Source organism: Sorghum bicolor, chromosome 6 (assembly GCF_000003195.3).
Source record: "Sorghum bicolor cultivar BTx623 chromosome 6, Sorghum_bicolor_NCBIv3, whole genome shotgun sequence".
Classification (NCBI taxonomy): Eukaryota; Viridiplantae; Streptophyta; class Magnoliopsida; order Poales; family Poaceae; genus Sorghum; species Sorghum bicolor.
The window spans coordinates 51,445,191-51,464,059 of record NC_012875.2 but is presented as its reverse complement, the minus strand read 5'-3'; the positions used below and the strand labels follow the sequence as shown (position 1 = coordinate 51,464,059).

Sequence of the window (18,869 nt, the reverse complement as noted above, 5' to 3'; positions counted from 1 at the left end):
CAGCAGAACGTACGGCGGAAGTGCACAAGATACTAAATCAATGGTTCTGCTTATCTGCTAAATTTATCAATCATTTATTAATGTTTTCGTCTCACGTGGCCATTCAACAGCACGCACCACTACTCCTGCTCTCCACTGTTCCCACCTCCTCCATAACCATAATCGCAGCCCATAGATCCACTACATAAAAAAGAACAAATGCTCTCAGCCACCGTGTTTGGTGCTCCCTCATCCGTCGTCATCGCTCGTCTGTGTGACAGCGTTGACAGGAGGGAGTGAGGGGACACGATGGGGAGTAGGTTGTTGCCTTGTTGGGCTATCGAGTGTTGCTTGCGTACTTCCGTATTGGGCTTGGGCTTTGGGCCATATCCTTTTGTCCACGAAATCCAGCAACCGCCGAGGCTCTAGGCTAGTCTTAATGGTAAGTTTTATAGTGTTGTTCGTAAAACTATCATGTTATATAAAATAAAATAAAATTTGGACGAAATACCTAGTTTCAATGGTGAGTTTTATTTTATAATTTTAGAAAACATTTAATTTCATGATTTATAGATAGTTGGTATCTGTGCCAAAAGAGTTTTATCTAAGTAAAACTCATTTTTTCCCTCTCTTTATAAATACATTGTCATATCATAAAAAATGTATATATGATACTCTATTTAATGTAAATAAAACTCATTTAAAACTCTTATTGAGAGTGGCCTTAGAGCCTTCTTCTTCGTCGAATCGTCGCGCTGGAGGATAGGTCGGGAGGAAGAAGCTTGGAGTCCTCGCTTGCAGTAGGTGGGGCAGCTGCCTCACACCCTACCTTTTTTGCTTAGGCTGATATCTGTCAGTCATTCAGCAGTATTTTTCTCTCATAATAAATCAGTCAATAGTACTTTTTGTTATGACTTATGAGCCAAACGGAGAAAGAGTTTAAAAATGCTTACGGTAGTACCCATGCATGCTTATCATTGTTCAGAACCAGCCCAATAAAACTTGGCTATAAGCCAAAACAAGTCATACAATAACTAGTCTTCTCTTTTAGTCTAAATAGTATTCTATATTTATACTGGGACCACTTGCTAGTATCATATAGTATCTCTCATAGTCTGCAAAAGTGAAAGAAGAGCATTGGTTTCAATGATGAGCTCGGCGATGGAAGGAGCGCCAAGCTGCACACACTGTCTCCTCCATCATATGCATGGTGCTAACGTGGTGGTCGTTTACCTGGTTATGATACCTGGCCTTATGCTAGCGACTCTGGCCTATCCCCAATGTTAGCCATAATAACCCCATTTTCAATCCAAAACCTAGTCTTAAGATCCACTATGCACGGACGAAGAGAAAGAGTATAGCTGATCTTCGTCCAAGAGAAAGTTTAAGTAAGAACACTTGCATGATTTAGATCAAATTCCTCATTGTCCCTAATAACGTACTCTACTTATTTGAAATCTCGTACGTGCAATCCTATAACACTGTTGTGACGAGATAGTACTATAATCAAGTTATTTTATACAAAACAGATGGTTTTGGGAGGGAATTTGGTCCCCCGCATAGCAAATAATAGATATAATAATCATATCAAAGTGTAGTACACACTGTATTCCTTTGAGTCTGTCCCCGCCATCAGTTGACATCCCATTGAGATTGAGCACCTCTGCCTTCGACAGCCTGCGCGTGGAGCACTGCCGCCATGACAGAAATGGACACAGCTTGCACGCGTGGACATGAAACGTGAGTGGAGCAGCAGCTCGGAATTGGGAGCACCGAATGAGGTAGCCAGATAGGGGCGAAGACGACGTATCGTCATTCCGCATATATTGGCCAACTTGGTGGCAGTGCCGCGGGGCCGCCCGTCGTCGTGAATAGCTGCCGCCGATACACTCGACAGCTGATCAGAGGCAAGCATGGCATAATATGAAATCCAAAGTCCAAACAGCATCGGGTGTGGGTAGGCTAGGGCCTAGCCCATACGAGATTTAGATGGGTGATAAGCCACTGTTGACTGATTCGGAGAAAATAACATTATTGAATAATTGATAGATTCAGTAGATAAGCTCAAGTAAACAGGTTAACTAGTGCCTACAATACCTTATTGTAATCCAGTTCATGGCTAATATATAAAGCTCTGGCTTTTCCAAGAAAAAAATACAGGATCTAGATGAAAATTAATTAATTAAGTGGAGCTTTGTATTAAGACTCATACTATTTTCTAAAAGAGGCGCACAGGAGCAGTTCTCATAAATCCTTCAACTTTCAAAACCGTTCAAGTTAACTCCATGCTCCGGTTAGAAGTGACTTCCAAGATGGTTTTGTTATTTTTAATTAAAAAAAGAAGTGACTTCCAAGATGATTTTGTCATTTTTAATTAAAAAATCCTAGTATATACTACTTAATAAGGTTTTTAGACAACAAAAGATATCTCTAAACTTCTAAATGTTCAAGAAAAATCCTATAGATAGATTGCGACAAAAGAATCTAAATAAAATATATAGTCATGCTAAAATCATATCTAGAAGCTTCTAGAAATTAGAGTTATCTCTAAGAAAATACCCAAGAAAATCTGAAAAAATAATAAAACAATCAATATCCAAACGCATTTTGGACACCCCCACAAAACAAAAATGTGAGACAGAACCAACATGAATCCAAATACATTAATGTTGAATGCATTCATTGTAGTTGCATCTCATTTTTTGTTTTTATTGTGGGAAGATTTCAAAACATAGTTAGACACTGATTTGAATGCCTTTCAAATTTTTTCTAATTTTTATGGATATTCTATTATTTTTTAGATTCTAAAACTAATTTCTTCAAGATTTTAGTTATATTTTTCATGAGATGTAGAGATTTGATTTGGATCTATCATGTCCTAATCTGTTTCTAGATTTTTTTTTTCCACAGAATTTTAAGCATAGAGCTTTTTTGTGGTTTAGAAAAGTTATCAGACATCTTTTTTAAGATTTTTTTTAAAAATGACAAAACAACCTTAAAACCACTTGTAACTACAATTAAAAAAAAGTTTAAACAATTTTAAGAATAGAAGGAATCAGTTTGTCTAGTTTTAGAGTTTGAGGAGAAAATTTAGAGTACCCATTGCACTCAAGTTTAGAGCATCTCAAGTAACAACTTAATTATAGGAGGTAGGATTGGACTTTTGGTTTTGGAGATGCACCGAGGGCTTCTTTGGTCCACACACTAGCGGCTAACAGGCAACTCGGAGCATGTCAAATAGTTCAAAGAAAAAGCAATTGGTATATATCAATTAGTCTTTGAAGTAACTACAAAAAAATTAAAAGCATTTTTATTGGCTCCTCCAACCATTTTCAAGAACTCACTATTTATTCTTTCTCACATCCTTCCAACTATAGATTAGCCAATCAATACTTGCGTATATATTTCTACACGATTGGGTAGATTTTTACAAGTGCAGAAAGATTGGGAGTTGAAATAGGGAGTTTTCAGATAACAGTTTTTTTTCAATCTTGCCAAAAAATAATAATTCGGAGTGGGTTTTTGGAAAGACAAAAATCTGAAACCGAGCTCAAACAGGCCCATAAGCGTAGTGAAACAAGAATCGCTTTAACCATAATATGAGCAAGAGCAAACGACAACACGGTGGCTATACATACCTTGGAATGCCACGAGCATAAATGTTGAATCTTCATCCTTTAATTAGTAGAGAATTTCACACAAACGCATTTTGTAGAAGTACATCGTTAAATGAATCATGAGAAAACAGAGTAGATATAAATATTATTCCCGTGTTCTATAAACTCACTGCTGCCAGACGTTACTAGCCTAATAGAGAGGCAATTTACAAAACCTCCAGGCTCGAGCCGGAGTATCCTGTGCTCATGAAAAACTAAACGAAAAGGTTGGAGAAACTCACATCAAGCTAAAATTGCAACACTATCAACGAAGATGTTTAGCATTATTTCATCACCATAACTCAAGACGATGATGAGGGACCTTGTTCTATGTCTAGATCGTCAACCATCTTCTGTATAGATTCGATATCACCTGTTGCTGAGAGGGTGTGAATCCGCAGGCTGTCTGCATCCTCACTGCTCACAAGTCACAAGAAAACAGAAAACAATGAAATGGACATGACCAAAAAAAATGTTGAGGTACAAAGAAAACAAGGATTCCACATATCTTAAAAATATAGACATACTCTGTAACTCCAAAGATTTCTTTGACTACAAGTGAGCTGTCCCGTGAACAGAACTCCGGAAGCTGGATAGAGATTCACAAACAATTTACATTAAGATCTGATTACTCATGGTAAATTTTATGCAGGCTAATAATCAGTATCAAACCATATAATAAAACGACCAATCAGAATAAGATGGTTCATCTAACCAAGCACTCTTTAATGACTTCCACATAAAGTGAACCATCAAACCTTTTCTATTTTTGGTTACAGCCCAAGCAGTTCATTTCAAAGTACAGGATCAAGATCTGGGCTTAAGGCCAACAGATTTAGAATCACGAAATCCGTAATAAAATGGAGAATCAACAACTTACTTCTGATAAGTATAGGATTTTTCCAAACAGTGCTTGTACAGCAAGCTTCCGCTTAAAACCTTGTTCTGTAAAACCAGATAAGTCCATAACTACTGGCCCTGCAATATTTTAAATACAAGAATATCTGGAGTAAATGTGACATACAGACACAATAAATTCAAAGATCCAGTAAATTCAAAATAATAGGAAATAAATAAAATTACAATTTAGAGGCCACCACTCGTCTCACATCACAATTAGTGTATGGTACATCCCATAACAGAGAGTGGGTTTGAAGGGGACCAGTTGGCAGAGGATAGGAAATAATTACAGGGTTTGAAGGGGACCAGTTTGCAGAGGATAGAAAATAACTACGAATTTGTAGAAATAACATGCATCCAGAGGTGTTTTATGGTCACCCCAACAACTATGCACTTTTGATTGATTCTTTGGACACACTTTGCAGGACTTAAAATCAGAACATTGCATCTGATAACGACAGAGCATAACAACGTTATCAATTTTCCATCAGTGCATAACAAAGAACGTTAGTTGATAATAATATGGAGAACAGCTATGCACATATTCTAAAAACAAAATGAGGGTCCAATCTAAAAATTTGTTGATTAAGTGGAATGGAAGATGAAAAATGGTTGGTATTACTAAGTTTCACAAAGAAAGATCAGCATAAAGGCCCACAAACTTCATTTGAAGGGGAGCAACAAAAAGAAATAGTTGATTTGCACAAGAAAGCAGCCAGAGCTGAGATTCTGGAAATATCTTGTGCTCACTCTAATATTTGAATAAGCAGCACTAGTTATACCTTTTTCCCGGACAATTCGTCTTGAAATCTCATTCAAAATTTCAGCAACTTCCGCATCTTCCAGCATTGATGCCTTCCTAAGATGTATGAGATCCACGACCACATCAGGATTGAACTGTTTTTCATTCAGTGTGTAACGGATGTACTTCCTTACTACATCATCCATGTCAAATCCTGTCTGGGCACACATAAAGTATTTATGAGTCTGTTGTTATTTGCGATGGAAAGAATTTCCAGTAGCAAGACAACCATTAAATAATTCGTCCTTAGCAATACATATAGACATGTCAGTGTAATGAAATACCAGTTTGCAAACAACATTATTGTTCTGGCCTATGCAGAATAATGTCTAATAGGTTTCGACACCAGTTAACAATAGCATCAACTCACTAACTCTACTGATAGCTAGTAACATTTTGATTTGAGCAGAACCAACACTGAAATAAGCAAGTATATCCAACCTACCATTAGTTCAATATCATTTCCCTAAACAAGTTTTTCAAATAAAAAAAATAAAATCAATGGATGAATAGGCAACACACCTTTTGCATTAGGTCCTGAAGAGCAGGATAATCTATTGCCTCCCTGCCTTTCTGAAACAGTTCATCTAGTGACTTCAATAAGAATATATTCTTACCCACCTGCAGAGGAATACTTCTTTACTATTAAGTGCCAACAAAACTTAGACACCAAATAGTTCTAGATTGCAATCCATTTGCAAGAAAATGGCATGCAAAGGAAAAACAATGGGCAAACTTAGGATAACATCAAGCTTGCATCCATTTTCGAAAAACATCAGGCTTGCAATAAAAAAAGGGCAAGCTCAAATTTTCTTTAGCACCTCTACATGTTTAAAAAGGTATCTAGTTGATGATCTATGTAGTAGTAAATTTATAAAATGTTGTAAAACTGAAATTGCAGGCTATTTTTAGTTTAGTTTAAGAAAGGCTGTAAAATGGTTTGTTTAACATGATTCCAATATGCTATACAGTAATATACGCAGATAGATAAATTCGCAAACACAAATTAGCTGCTGAAGGAAGGGATGTAATTTATCATTTCCCATCACCCTGACAAAGCAAACCCCTCTAAACAGCAAATCCAGTGGAGCTAGACCCTGCAAATCTATGTTCCAAAATATATCTAGTAATTCGCAGGGCTAATACAGTTATGACGGAAAACAAATGTATTCAAATACCGCGGAACGCGAATATGCGATGAGATTCCGCTCACAGAACCACTGCAAATTTTTCATGATGCCAACACCTACCCTTCGCTTCTTCTTAGTGCGCGGGGAGGTGAACCTGCGCACGGTGCGGACGACCGCGAGCACAAAGGAAACCCCGACGTAGGCGAGCGGAACCGCGAGAAGCCACGGAACAGGGCTAGAGCCGACGCGGGGCCCAGGGATGGCCTGTGTGACGGTGCCGGTGAACTCCACGAGGTCCAGCGCCTTGTCCTGGATCCACGGCATCTCCTCCTCGACCTCCTCCACCTCTTCCTCCACTTCCCGCTTCGGGACCGCGCTGGGATTCGCGGGCTGATGCGAGGCGGCGGCAACAGGGGCCCGGCTGCCGGCGCGCTTGGCGCAGACGACGAGAAGCGGCACCGGTCGCCGGGGCGCTGTACGGGCGGGGGTGGTTAGGCTGAACGGGCAGCGATGGAGGCGAACGCCGCCGCTGGCCATCGAGGCGGCGAGCGGATGGAAGAAAGAGGTGGTCGCCATGGAGGTGGCGCTGGGATTAGGGCTTATCGTGGTACGCGGTTCAGGTGGAAGAAGTTCACCGGCACCGGAAAGGTTCGGAGGAAGAGGACGACTGAACGAGCAGGGAATATGGGCCGAGCGGCCCAGTAAGGAACAGCTGCTCTGTTTTTTTTTTCCCTTTTAGTCTTAGAACTCTTTTTCCTTTTTGTCGAACGGTCTGCCGTGTAAGGCTCGATATGGAGCCAGAAAGCCGGCTCGGCTGGCTCGGCTCCTTATTAAGCTCACGTCAGGTAAAAAAAGTATATAAACTATAATATTTATAATTATTGAAAGCTTAATAACAATAATAATAATAATAATAATAATAATAATAATAATATAAAAATAATATATCCAACAATATAAGTTGAATAAAATATTCTTATGAGCTAACGTATTAACCATTTGTAAAGTATAATATATAAAATAATACAAAACTGATATAAGTTATGATGACTTTTTTCTAAAACTGCAGCTCGTTTAGCTTGCGAGCTGGCTCAAGTTGGCTCGTCATAGCTAACAAGTTAAAATCTTAGGACGAGCTGAGCCAAGCCAGCCACAAGCCGAATGAGCTAACGAGCTTCGAATTTTTCGTCGAGCCTTACTGTCGTGCTATGCCACTAGCTATATCCTTTCATTTTCATCGAAAAAACCCTTCCATTTTGAAAGAAAAAAAAGAAGACATTAGCACCTCCAATAGTCTTTAAAATTAACTATTTAAATTATTACTATGAGGATTCCCCGCGCGTTGCTGCTAATATGAAAGAGGAATTAATATGATATAATATATGTATAGATTTACTAGCATAATCGTGAAGATTATATCTATAGTTGATGGTGTGTCTCGCTGACATGAATATCATAATTCTTGTACTATTGTACTTTAATTATAAATTACAGTGGACTGCTGATATAGACAGCTTGCATGTCAAGAGAAATTACTAGTGACAAATAATAGTGGACTGCTGAGTATTTACCACCTTGGAACTACTTTTTGGTAATTATGAGTATTTACCACTTGAACCAAGAATAATCCACCACAATAATCTAGGAATTCAAAAACTCTAATTAATTATTATAGTTCATAATCTAGATTATGATAATCCTATGTATATTTCATATTCATATTTATAATAATACAGCGATGATCAAACTTTCCCTGTATGGCTATGAATCAAATTACAAGTTCGTCGGTTCTCGAATGATACTTGAAATGACGTGTACATTCTCAAAGTGAATACCGAGAGGCATTTCTACCACACAAAATATGGGTATTTCTGCCAATAATATGATGCCTCTGTGCTCTCTGGAATCAGTCTACTACTGGCGAACTTATAGTTGAATGAGGTGAACCTGCAGACTGGATGAATATCACTCCGTATCAGTCAATACCAAGCAATCTCAAACCTTAGGCTTGGATTCTCTGGACCATGATGGAGCTCTGACTTTCAGGTTGGACTTATCTGCCTCCTCATCATTCTCCTCTTCCTCCAGAATCTCCTTAGAGAACGCCTCTGGATTTGCTTTGATGCAGTCCTGCAATGCGATGAAGGGTTTCACGCAATCTGATCCCTGGAAAGGCACAAGCAGCAAAATTTGGTGCTAGTTAATTCATCTATACAAGAAAAAGACATGGATCAAAAAGTTAATGGTGGTGCATGGTCCAATAATAAGTTGTGCATGATCCTGAATTTTCTGAAGGATCCAAAGTTTTGTGAGACAACGTGGCGACATGTAAACAGCCAGAAATTTTTAAGGGAAAAAAAACTAAGCTCAGTCAAATTAGCACTTCAATATTTTAAAAGTTTTCCAGATATGAAGAACAAGCATACGCATGAAATTTATTGATGTAAAAGTACATAGATATCCACAAGACAACAAGTGCTTTTCACCAATAGAATTACCTTACAATGGCTTACATTAGCATTGTTGTCTTGTCTAAGTTAATTGGCAATGGTACCAGTAGTTTTATATCTACTGAATCATAAGAAAGTCCAGCAACACATTTCCATTGTATGGCCATCTAGCAACACCTCGAATTTTCTTAAGCTCGATCAGGTCATCTAGCAACACCTTTCCAGTTTATGGCCAACAAATTTCATATTGGGTCAGCTCCAGGCTCCACCAAACAACTCAAGAAACTGGAGACTCTTTTTTACCCAGAATGGAAAGAAACCAGCTCAACCAAACAACTCAGGCCTTGTTTGGATGTTGTCGGATTCACCTCAATCCACATGTGTTGGAGTGGATTGAGGTGGAATTTAGTTCAAGTTCCACTCCAATCCACCCCCACACATGTGGATTGATACGAATCCGACTACATCCAAACAAGGCCTCAGGTGTATTGTAACCCACGGCCACAGCTTACCACATCCAAATATGAATTTCTCAGAACTGGAGCCCTGCCATACAGGGCCACATATGCTATGATCCTGAGTTAAGTTCGGTAAATAACATCATGCCACAACTATTAATATGCATAAACATGTAACATAACTTGCATTAGGCACATTTAAGTAAAGAAAAGAAATGCAACCTTCTCTTCTTCTGTGCTCCTGAGAAAGCAGGAAAATGCATCGACGAATTGACCTCCACAAGGACCATTTTTCAAATCAGCAACACACGGACAGTCCAGAGCTTTCTGTACCTTCACATCGATTGACTGTACAAGCAAAATGTTATTTGACTGACCAGTGCCATTCGGAGTACCAAGATTGAGTGAAGCAAATAGGTGACTGATGTATAAGCATCTATCTATAAGAAAATGAAAGGGTTTTACCTCCTCAGTGCCATCCTCATCAAATGACATTGCCTCTGCACATTTTATAAAATGCAAAATTAGAACAGTGTAAACACACGACTAAGAAAGCGCCCAAATAAAGAAACTTATGTTACAGGCTGCATGGAGAACTTGAGTTTGCAGCAAAAATTTTGAGCTAACCTACTGTTTTGCCCCTGAACTGACCCTAGGACCCTTGAGCCAATAGATTAGCCCCTGAACTACATGCAGTTGCTAACTTTACTTAGAAAGCAGCATTGATTGGCTTCAGATGTGTGTCAAACCTCTTGAGCCTTGGTGATGGTGATGGGCAAAGTATAGAGCCTTGGTGAATGGTGAATGGTGATTGGTCATGCTAGTCATTCTGGACAGACATTGATCTACTACCAGACTAACCTAAGGTTCGCTTTCTCCTCATAAGTATGGACCATGCCCCTGCTTATTTAACATAGAACATCACTGAGGCGAAATTAACCGTAAATACTATCGCAATTTCAGCAACACACTAACAGCCTAAGACATCGAGTTCTGCGTCATCTTGTCAGATGAGCGATCTCATCAGCCTACTTTCGCATCTGAGTCTTATTTATGGTCACTAGCTAGTAGCTACAAACAAAATCTTCAAATCCGAATGTAACCAGCTCAAGAGTTGTTTCACCCTTCAACCAATGCTCCACCGAATCCAAGCAAACGGGAAGACCCAGCGCAACTGCAACTCAACTAGTTCGGAGTAAAGTGGAGTAAAGTGGAGGAAACCACACTTCGGAGCTTCGCATGTAAACATACCTGCGGCAAGCGCCTCAAGGGAGGAGGGAGGCGGGGCAGGAGACGGCGGCGACGGCTCCACGGCGGCTGGAGAAGGCTCCTCCGCCGGAGGAGTGGCCTGGCTCTCGACCTGGCCCATGGAGAGAGGCAGAGCGGGAGCGGGAGAAGGCGGCGGCCACCCTCGTCGTCTCTTCCGGTAATGGTAGGCAGAGGTGAGAACGACAGGGCGGCGGAGTTCGGCTGCAATTGCAACGCTGGTCTACTCGAGGCAGCGACCATCATCATCGCAAGGAAACTTCGACCCGAGTTCGACAAGCGCCGGCGCGTCCCACTCCCAGCCGTCCGATCGCGGGAGAGGCGGCGAGTCGCGCGACGAGAAAGGCCAGGACCTTCACTGGGCCACGGAACTCTGTAGGCCGGACGGCAATGCCCGAGGTGGGCAGGTTTCTGTTAATGGGCCCCCAAATTCCCCCAAGGCTTCTCTCTCTCCGTCTTCCCCCAAATTCCTCGCTCGCCGCTTTTCGCCATTTTGGGGTGAGGGTGTGTTGCAGCCTTGCAGGCCGCCGCGATGGTGGGAGGCGGCAAGCCGCTGGGGGACAGCGTGTTCGCGGGCCACGCGGCCGCCGGTGCGGCGGCGATAAGCGCCTCCGCCGTCGCCGTGCACCCGCTCGACACGGTCAAGACACTCCTCCAGGCGAGCGCACTCACACACATCTCCTCCTTGTGTTGCTGTACTGTTTGTTGCTTTCTCAAGGTCTGATTTTGGGATCTGCGCGGTGTTTTCTTGCCTCTGCAGCTGGGGGCGGCGGGGCAGAAGGAGAAGATGGGGCTCCGGCAGGTGGTGGACCGGCTCTTGGCCGCTTCTGGCCCTGCAGGTTTGGTCGGTTGCTGAGTTGATAGATGATAGGTTATCTTTGATATTTGGAGTTGGGACTGAGTATTACCATTGTAGTATTTGTGCTTCACCCTGATTTGCATTGCTACTGAGACGTGTGAACTGTTGGAGTTGGCAGAGCTGACTAGTTTTAGTTGCCATGTCAGAATTGTCTGATGATTTAATTGTTGATTGTTGAGCCTACCTGACAGACCTACTAATTCTAAATAAAGAATTTGCAAATTTAGTTATGCTGTTCTTTTTGTGAAACTACAAATCCACATTTGTTGCCATGCTGTGCTAGGTCAGAATTATCTGATGATTTGATTGTTGATTGTTGAGCCTAACTGACAGACCTACCAATTCTAAATAAAGAATTTGCAAATTTAGTTATGCTGTGTTTTTTGTGAAACTACTAATCCGCAATTGTTATAACATCTGGAATCCTGATATTTATTAGGTCAGCACCGTAGTTGTCCTTAAGTTTACAGATGTACAATTCTCCAAGTTTCTTTAGATGCCTGTTCCATTAAAAACTTTCTTAAGTGAAAAATGTAGTAGTAGGAAAGCCATATGAATCCTGAGTTTTGTATAAAATTTTCTAGTTCATGTCTAATGGTTTTGGATCTAGTTATGTGTTACTTCATATATGAAATTACCATATTCTAAATCATTGTATGTCTTTTAGGTTTTTACAGTGGCATCGGATGGTCCATAATGGGTAAACTTCCTGGGTTGGGAGCACGTTTTGGGACCTATGAACTTTTAACAGCCTTCTATAAAGGTAAAGACATGTTTTCCCACAATTACATTGTTTAGGGCTGCTTGCCCTATGTCATTTTTAACCCCCATTGCATGTCTAATTCTTACCTCTGAAGTTGTGTCGTGTTGTCTTTTATTTTGCTTCATTACTACAAAAGGCACTTCATTTTGAATGGCATTCATTTCCTGATAGTTGAATTTACATTCTGATGGTTTAATGTGCCTTTGGTAACATAAGTTTGTTCTTGGATGTTATATAAATTCTAGTATTATTGGCGACACTTAACCAATTTAGTTTTCCTCCGTCCTACTCATGGAGAAATATATGGTAAATGACAGTTGTCTTGACTCTTGTACATGTCTTGGCAGACGGAAGGGAGGACAATTATGTCTATTATTCTGAGGCTATGTTGGCTGGCATAGCTGCTGGTGCTGGAGAGGCTGTTTTCTGCACACCATTTGAACTTTTCAAACTTCGAAACCAAGTTAGTTCAGTGATTCCTTCAAAAGTTATGGGCCCTGCAAATGTTGCTCAAGAATCATTTCCACTGCTTTCCAAACTGTTGCCTGGCTATGTTCCTGATCTAAGGGTGTGGAACAACACAGTGAGCCTTTTATCTGATCTTTCTCCCAAGCATCCTGACATGTTGGGTGCTCTGAAACAGCACCCATGGATGCTTACTGGCTGTGGGAAACCCCCATTACCATCTGATGTGCATCTACCTTCTAGAGTGATATTGCTTGAAGGATGGGGTGCTCTTTGGAGAGGTCTCAGATCAGGGATAGCTCGAGATTGTGTATATGGTGGTATTTTCTTTTCTACTTGGCAATTCCTGCACTCAGCGATGCTCACCTGGAAGGCAGTTAATATGAGCCCTGAACCTAGGTATGGAATGATGCTAGCGAAATTAATTTGAAGTAATGATAGGGACAGCGCGGTAACATTTTAGTTTCCCTAATCTTTTGCCACTTTTCAGGAATCTAGAAGAAGCGGGTCCTGTACCCCCTTTTGCCTCTAGTGTTGCTGCAGGCTTCGCAGGAGTCGTAGCGGCTGCCGCTTCACATACATTTGATACTGCCAAAAGTCGTTCAGAATGTACTGTGGTGCCTAAGGTTTGGGCCTGTCTGTACTTTAACTAGTTTTTTTTTTCTTTTTGATATTCTTTTTTTGTCTTCAAACTTGAAATTCCTTCTTTTTTTGGCTATATGTGATACACCCTGTTCCTGTTCTCCCTTTTTGGCAGTATATCGCAATGGAGAGGAAGTTTCTTAAGTGGAAACCACCAGGAACATGGATAGAGAGGAAGACAGGAATATCCCCTGCTGATAGGAATGTATTGTTCCGTGGCATTGGCCTACGAATGGCCCGTAGTGGAATTGCATCGTTTGTGTTAGTCGGGTCATACTATCTCGCTGTGAATCACCTCTTGTAGTTGATCAAGAGCGATCATATGTTTTTTTTTCTTTTTTTGTATTCTAAAATTAGAACTGAAATTTTATGACTGTTTATGCATGCACTGATTGGTTGGAAGGTGGTAACTTTTTGGCCACACTGATTATTTGGAAATCATGTTCATCTAATATAAACTGCTCCGGTGAAACTGATTGTTCCAGGGTATGTTTTAAGGTGGCAATGTAAATGTTTATGACTAAAAAAATTGAAGGTTGCCACTTTCGACCAGAGGCTGGTTCCAGTTCCATATGAAATGCTGAAAATCCGTTGTTGACAAAATGCAAGCATCAGGAATCAGGATCGAAAATGATCAATGAACCCTTTGACATAGCATTTCCCATGTCAGAAGAAGAATCGCCTGTACAAAGCTCTTCAGATTATCTTCAGGCCTTGCTTAATTTTGTTGACATGTAATTTTGTTTGAAAATATTTTGTACACTTCATTTGTTACCATGTTCGACTTTGACATGGTGGATCTTGGTCCTTCCTTTCTCTCCAGAGCCAATTTCTTGCCAGAAGCAACCATTCTGCTGCATATACACTTAATGGTGCGTGTCTTCTTTGTTCCAAAGTGGATCTAGTGGAGGAAGGTCATAGTCTTCAGGTGTTAGCGCCAATGCAAAATCTGGTAATGGGGGTGGTGCTCCAATGACCCTGCGAATTTCCCAAAATAGTTACACATCAGTTCATGAGGTTCACGATTCCAGTATGTTTGTTATGAGGAATTCTTTTCTGAAGGTTCTTACTTTTCTTGAGTATACAGGTCCTGGTTGATTCGGACCTTGCTGGAAGCATCTCTTGGGATCTTGTCAAACAGATATTTTGCTGTTCCAAATGGATTGGGACTCCTGCAAAGTTACAGGTATGGAATTCAGTCTCCCTGACTATTGTTACAACTCACAGCTACAGAACTTCCTCAAGAAGATTATTAAGCACCAATAATATGTGGTGAATAGTTAAGTATGAGGGAAAAATCTTGCCTCGATGTTGGAGGAGTTGCATGGAAGGCTTCCGAAACCCTTTTGCTTTCTTTCAGAAATTCCTCTGAAGCTTGGAGTGCAGCTATTGCCATTCCATGGGATTTCTCGGTATTTCCCTCGTCAAGAATCAAACCATGGAAATAGTATGCTGCAGCCTGAGTTAAACATGTAAAATAGATGTCATACAGTAGAAATGCTTCAAAGATTACACATTAGAGATATGTAATCTGAAGAAAATTTAGCCTGTTTGATTTATACAAGATTTTGCAGCTTAAAAAGAATGACAGTAGTAGCATAGATTATACACCTTCGCTTCCACATATTTCCACTTTACAAACAGCCGGTGCTTTTTCCCCCATCCATCAGAGACAGGAAGCTCTGGAATGCTCTCTTGAACTTGTTGCCAATATTTGACCATCTCACAGGCCAAGCGCCGTTTTACTGCTAAAGTGGCCTTTGGACTATCAATAGCCAAACCGAGCTGCATGTCAACCCCCTACAGGAAGAAGAATACCAATGTTCAGAATAAAAGTGAAATGTCTAACATCAAATGTAGTGGCTAGAAAAAACAGAGGTAATAGGACTAATGTAACAGATATGACAAAGTGTTGATAGAATGCTGATAATAGGTTTCTTATCTTTTCAAAGCAAAATTGCAACTCAAGTAGTACAAAATTGTGCTGTTCAAAATTGAAACCTACCTGTGTTGCTTCAGCAGTATAGGTTTGTTCAAAAGTATTGTTCAAAAATGAGTTACATGCAAGCACAGTGTCTTCTGTATTCTCTTAGGAAAAAAATCATCAAATCAAATGAACTGTCGATTTAAATTGTGGCACCATTCCAGAAGTTTCAAAAATTAGGTAATTCAATTTGCAGAGTTGAGAAGACACTACCTGACCCAAGGCTTGCAGGCATAGAGCTTTGAGATTTCCTTCAGCCAGGTCTACTGGAAGTTGTCTCCTGTAATTCACATGTCAAAGTGGAATGTTTCAGTAGATGTCTTCAAATTTAAGTTGAAGCCTAACAATGCTAGGAAGTTTCTCAAGAGTACAGAACCTTAGTTCCAGCGGCATCTTCGGAAGTACATGCCGAATTGCGCAGTCTAGGTACCCAGCTGCCTTCAAGAAGACATCAACAGTGGCCCGTCTACTCTCTGTACCACATTGGAAATATGTCGCCTTATCAGCACATGAGCGCTATAGAGTATACACAGAAGTACTTCAATGCACGACAAATCATTAGCGTATTTCAATGGCCTCATATAAATGCAGGAAATTTGGAACAGCAGTCTCCAAGACAACACTACTTTGGATTTACAGTTAACAGTTGCAGTACCTTCAGAAACTCTTGGGGCGTAGCCATCGCCGTATGACCTGGGGAGAAGCAGGGTGTTGGCCTGCAGCAAGCAGACCATGGCCATCAAATGCAGCACGGACAGCACCTCGTACCAGGCATCTGAAATGGCCGTCTCCTGAGATTGAAAATAACAGAGAGAGCTGAAATTTACCTAGCTGATTTGGAGCAACAAAACAGCAGCACGAAATTCAGGGCTGGACATACATACCTCGGCACTATCCTCTTGGTTACTCCAGGTGAACTGCACTTTGTGCCTCAAGATGCTACCTGCACGTTTTTGCAGACCGGGTGAATCAGAATTCAGAACAACAAGATTGTGAACAAAAACAAGAACAACCAAACCACCACATTATTATTGCAGCTGTTCCTCACCATCTTTTACTAGTCCTAGAAGAACTGGCAAGTAGTCTTCAAGGGTCTGTAGAAGATTGGCTGTACTGGACCCTGCACAGACAGAAGCAAGCCGGCAAGGCCAGGTCAGCAGTGAAGCAAACCTTCAGCTTGCAGACAAAACTAGGTACCAAACTACCAATCCACACCGTGCCGTGCCGCCGTCCTCCGCCTGGGCTTGAGCGCCGCCGCCGACTCTTGCATTGCCATCTCGACGACCCGCGACCTGAGAGCCGACAGCCGGTCCACGACGCTCCTGGCCACGCCGCAGCCGGCGAGCGCGTGGGCGAAGTCGACGGTCCTCGGCGCCCGGAGGCCCGGCAGGAAGACGACCACGTCGCCGACGCTCCCCAGCCGTCTCCGGGGCGGCCCGGCGTCCTTCTGGCTCGACGCCCCGCACCCCATGCCTGTCCAGTGGCCTGCCTATTAGTTATCTGCAAGCATGATGAATTCACCACGACATCAGGAACACAACAAAAAAAAAACACTATACGACGACGAAGAAGGAAGAAATTCACGGCAGAACCAGAAGATTTTGGAATTCTCTTTCGGTAAAATGGATGGATTTTGAGTGAGCAATGTTCCGGCAAAAAGATAGCACGAGAGAGAGAGAGAGAGATTGTATGTAACTTGTACGCAAGCACGACCAATCAGAGAGGACGCCAATCGAACAAGAACCGAAAGAAATCAATAAAAGGCCTCTCACCTTTGCGCCCGCCCGCTGCCTTTCCGGCGGCCTTTCCGGGATTCTTGAGACCACAAGCCACCCCGCCCGCGCCCGGAATCGAAGCCTCCACCACCAACAGCAGAGACCGTCCGCCACTATCCCTGCTCCCCCGTCTCTGCAGTAGTCTGCACGCGGACGCGCACGACACAAAGCACGACGAACGAACAACACAAGTGAGCGGTAGCGAAACGGAGCGTCAAGCAACTACTGGTCTTATCCTTCAAAACGTTGGCAGTGGGGGACCAATAATCAACATCGAAAACCGTAGCGCAACTTGGCGTAATGTACGGCCAACCGGCATACTTTTCGCCCAGGAAAAGGCGTTATTTTTAGGTGGATCGGGGGCAAGTTGTGCCGCCGTCGGAAAAACTAAAGAAAATGCCTGGTGCTATTGCTACTAGCAGGTAGCAGCAGCAGCAGCAGCAGTAGGCGAGCAAGAGCAATGCATCACCGGCGGGGGATATGCCTCCACTCCACCGCCATATATTGAAATGTTAAAGGACATTGAATTGAAAAAAAGGGGGGAAAAAAAGGCTGATTCAAAGATCGTGGAATCGAGCTTAAAAATCCGGGGGAAAACGAGGAGCCACCTAATCCCCTCGACGACGTCGTACGGTGAGAACGTCACGCCGCCCCGCCCGCTATCTGCTGCTCCTTTTCTTGCTGCCCGAGCGCATTCAGATTTTTTTTTCTTCTAAAGAAACTCGCATTCAGATTCAGGCACATACTACGGTTCTAGCTAGAACGCGAGGAGGGAGATAAAGCGACAACTGGGGTTGGGGAGAGGAGGAGGAACTCAACTGTTCGAGTGTGGATGCGGATTCGGCGAAGAGGGCTAGTATGCAGCTTCTTCTTCTTCTTCTTCCTCCTGGTCCTGGTGATGAGCTGGACTTGCGCGGCCGGAGGAGGAAGCCTGGAGAGGGAGAGGAGAAGAAGAGGCCTACAAGGCTACAGGGTTGAGATGACCTGTGTCTATTTAAAGGGACAGAGTTCAGCGGCGATGCAGCAAGCAGCGCAATGAAGCGCGCGCACAGCTGGTCAGCGGCACGGAAACCCGCGCGGAAAAGATCTCGCGCGGAGTCATGGCTGCGGCGTACCGTCCTACTACGCGTACTTGAGCCTGCGGCCTGCCTGCGAGACGTACGAAACCTGTGATCTCCCTCGCTCCCGGCCTGCACGAGGAACCGGCTCTATCACGTGAACTACTTCCGGGGCCGTTCCGTGTCCTTGCCCTCAAATAATGTAGCGAGACACCTGTATGGCTGGCTGTGTCGATTTTGATCGGAAATTCGGAGTAGAATAACCAGATGTCGGCCACCCGACTGCTCGATCGATCTCTGCTGCGAATATTATTGTTCTGATTGTAGTACATGTTGAAACTCGCGCGCCAAGCTAAGGGACGCGAGAGAGAAAAGTCTTGACCGGAGTGTAAGGAAGGCAGGCAGGCGGGCATTTCTTCTACGTCTTCTTTGGACCTTCGTTGCGTTGGCTCTGAGAATTATTGCGGATCGGAGCAGCTAAATTCGCTCTGAAAATCCCCTTTAATTTGCGTTGGGGACGGAGGGAGGATTCGTTATGCGTTTGTTTGTTTGTTTGGAATCGAGAGGTGGTGACGTGCTCTAACCTGTGTGGTTTTTCCAAGTTTGATTTGAACGAACATAGATAACGACAGCATATAGGGAGGAGGGAGCTAAGCAAGTGCTGTAGTATATGTAGTTTAGT

The 18,869-nt window shown here is 42.5% G+C and overlaps 4 protein-coding genes across 6 annotated transcripts; 1 reads left to right on the top strand and 3 right to left on the bottom strand.

The window, feature by feature from the left end:
• On the bottom strand, window positions 3,638–7,164 carry LOC8082862. The gene is made up of 6 exons (XM_002446777.2): window positions 6,588–7,164; window positions 5,860–5,958; window positions 5,318–5,495; window positions 4,516–4,613; window positions 4,163–4,224; window positions 3,638–4,052 (listed from the first exon to the last, which is right to left on the bottom strand). The coding sequence occupies exons 1-6, from the start codon at window positions 7,041–7,043 to the stop codon at window positions 3,938–3,940; spliced, it is 1,008 nt and encodes a 335-aa protein (XP_002446822.1). The 5' UTR covers window positions 7,044–7,164; the 3' UTR covers window positions 3,638–3,937.
• LOC8056032 (mitochondrial intermembrane space import and assembly protein 40 homolog) lies at window positions 8,116–10,943 on the bottom strand. The gene is made up of 4 exons (XM_002446776.2): window positions 10,627–10,943; window positions 9,841–9,875; window positions 9,598–9,723; window positions 8,116–8,633 (listed from the first exon to the last, which is right to left on the bottom strand). The coding sequence occupies exons 1-4, from the start codon at window positions 10,742–10,744 to the stop codon at window positions 8,463–8,465; spliced, it is 450 nt and encodes a 149-aa protein (XP_002446821.1). The 5' UTR covers window positions 10,745–10,943; the 3' UTR covers window positions 8,116–8,462.
• Window positions 11,048–13,808, top strand: LOC8056031. Its single transcript, XM_002448168.2, has 6 exons — window positions 11,048–11,299; window positions 11,402–11,480; window positions 12,168–12,263; window positions 12,611–13,127; window positions 13,219–13,354; window positions 13,486–13,808. Exons 1-6 carry the CDS (start codon window positions 11,174–11,176, stop codon window positions 13,672–13,674), a joined length of 1,143 nt encoding a protein of 380 aa, XP_002448213.1. The 5' UTR covers window positions 11,048–11,173; the 3' UTR covers window positions 13,675–13,808.
• LOC110436273 lies at window positions 13,900–18,329 on the bottom strand. Of its 3 annotated transcripts, XM_021462872.1 has the most exons (12): window positions 17,949–18,329; window positions 17,127–17,272; window positions 16,570–16,854; window positions 16,403–16,474; window positions 16,239–16,297; window positions 16,010–16,145; window positions 15,731–15,827; window positions 15,568–15,634; window positions 14,982–15,170; window positions 14,675–14,829; window positions 14,441–14,542; window positions 13,900–14,348 (listed from the first exon to the last, which is right to left on the bottom strand). In XM_021462872.1, the coding sequence occupies exons 3-12, from the start codon at window positions 16,823–16,825 to the stop codon at window positions 14,237–14,239; spliced, it is 1,245 nt and encodes a 414-aa protein (XP_021318547.1). In that variant the 5' UTR covers window positions 16,826–16,854; window positions 17,127–17,272; window positions 17,949–18,329; the 3' UTR covers window positions 13,900–14,236. The 3 variants fall into 3 exon arrangements, with proteins under 3 accessions (XP_021318547.1, XP_021318548.1, XP_021318549.1); XM_021462873.1 differs by lacking the exon at window positions 17,127–17,272; XM_021462874.1 differs by lacking the exons at window positions 17,127–17,272; window positions 17,949–18,329 and adding an exon at window positions 16,947–17,075.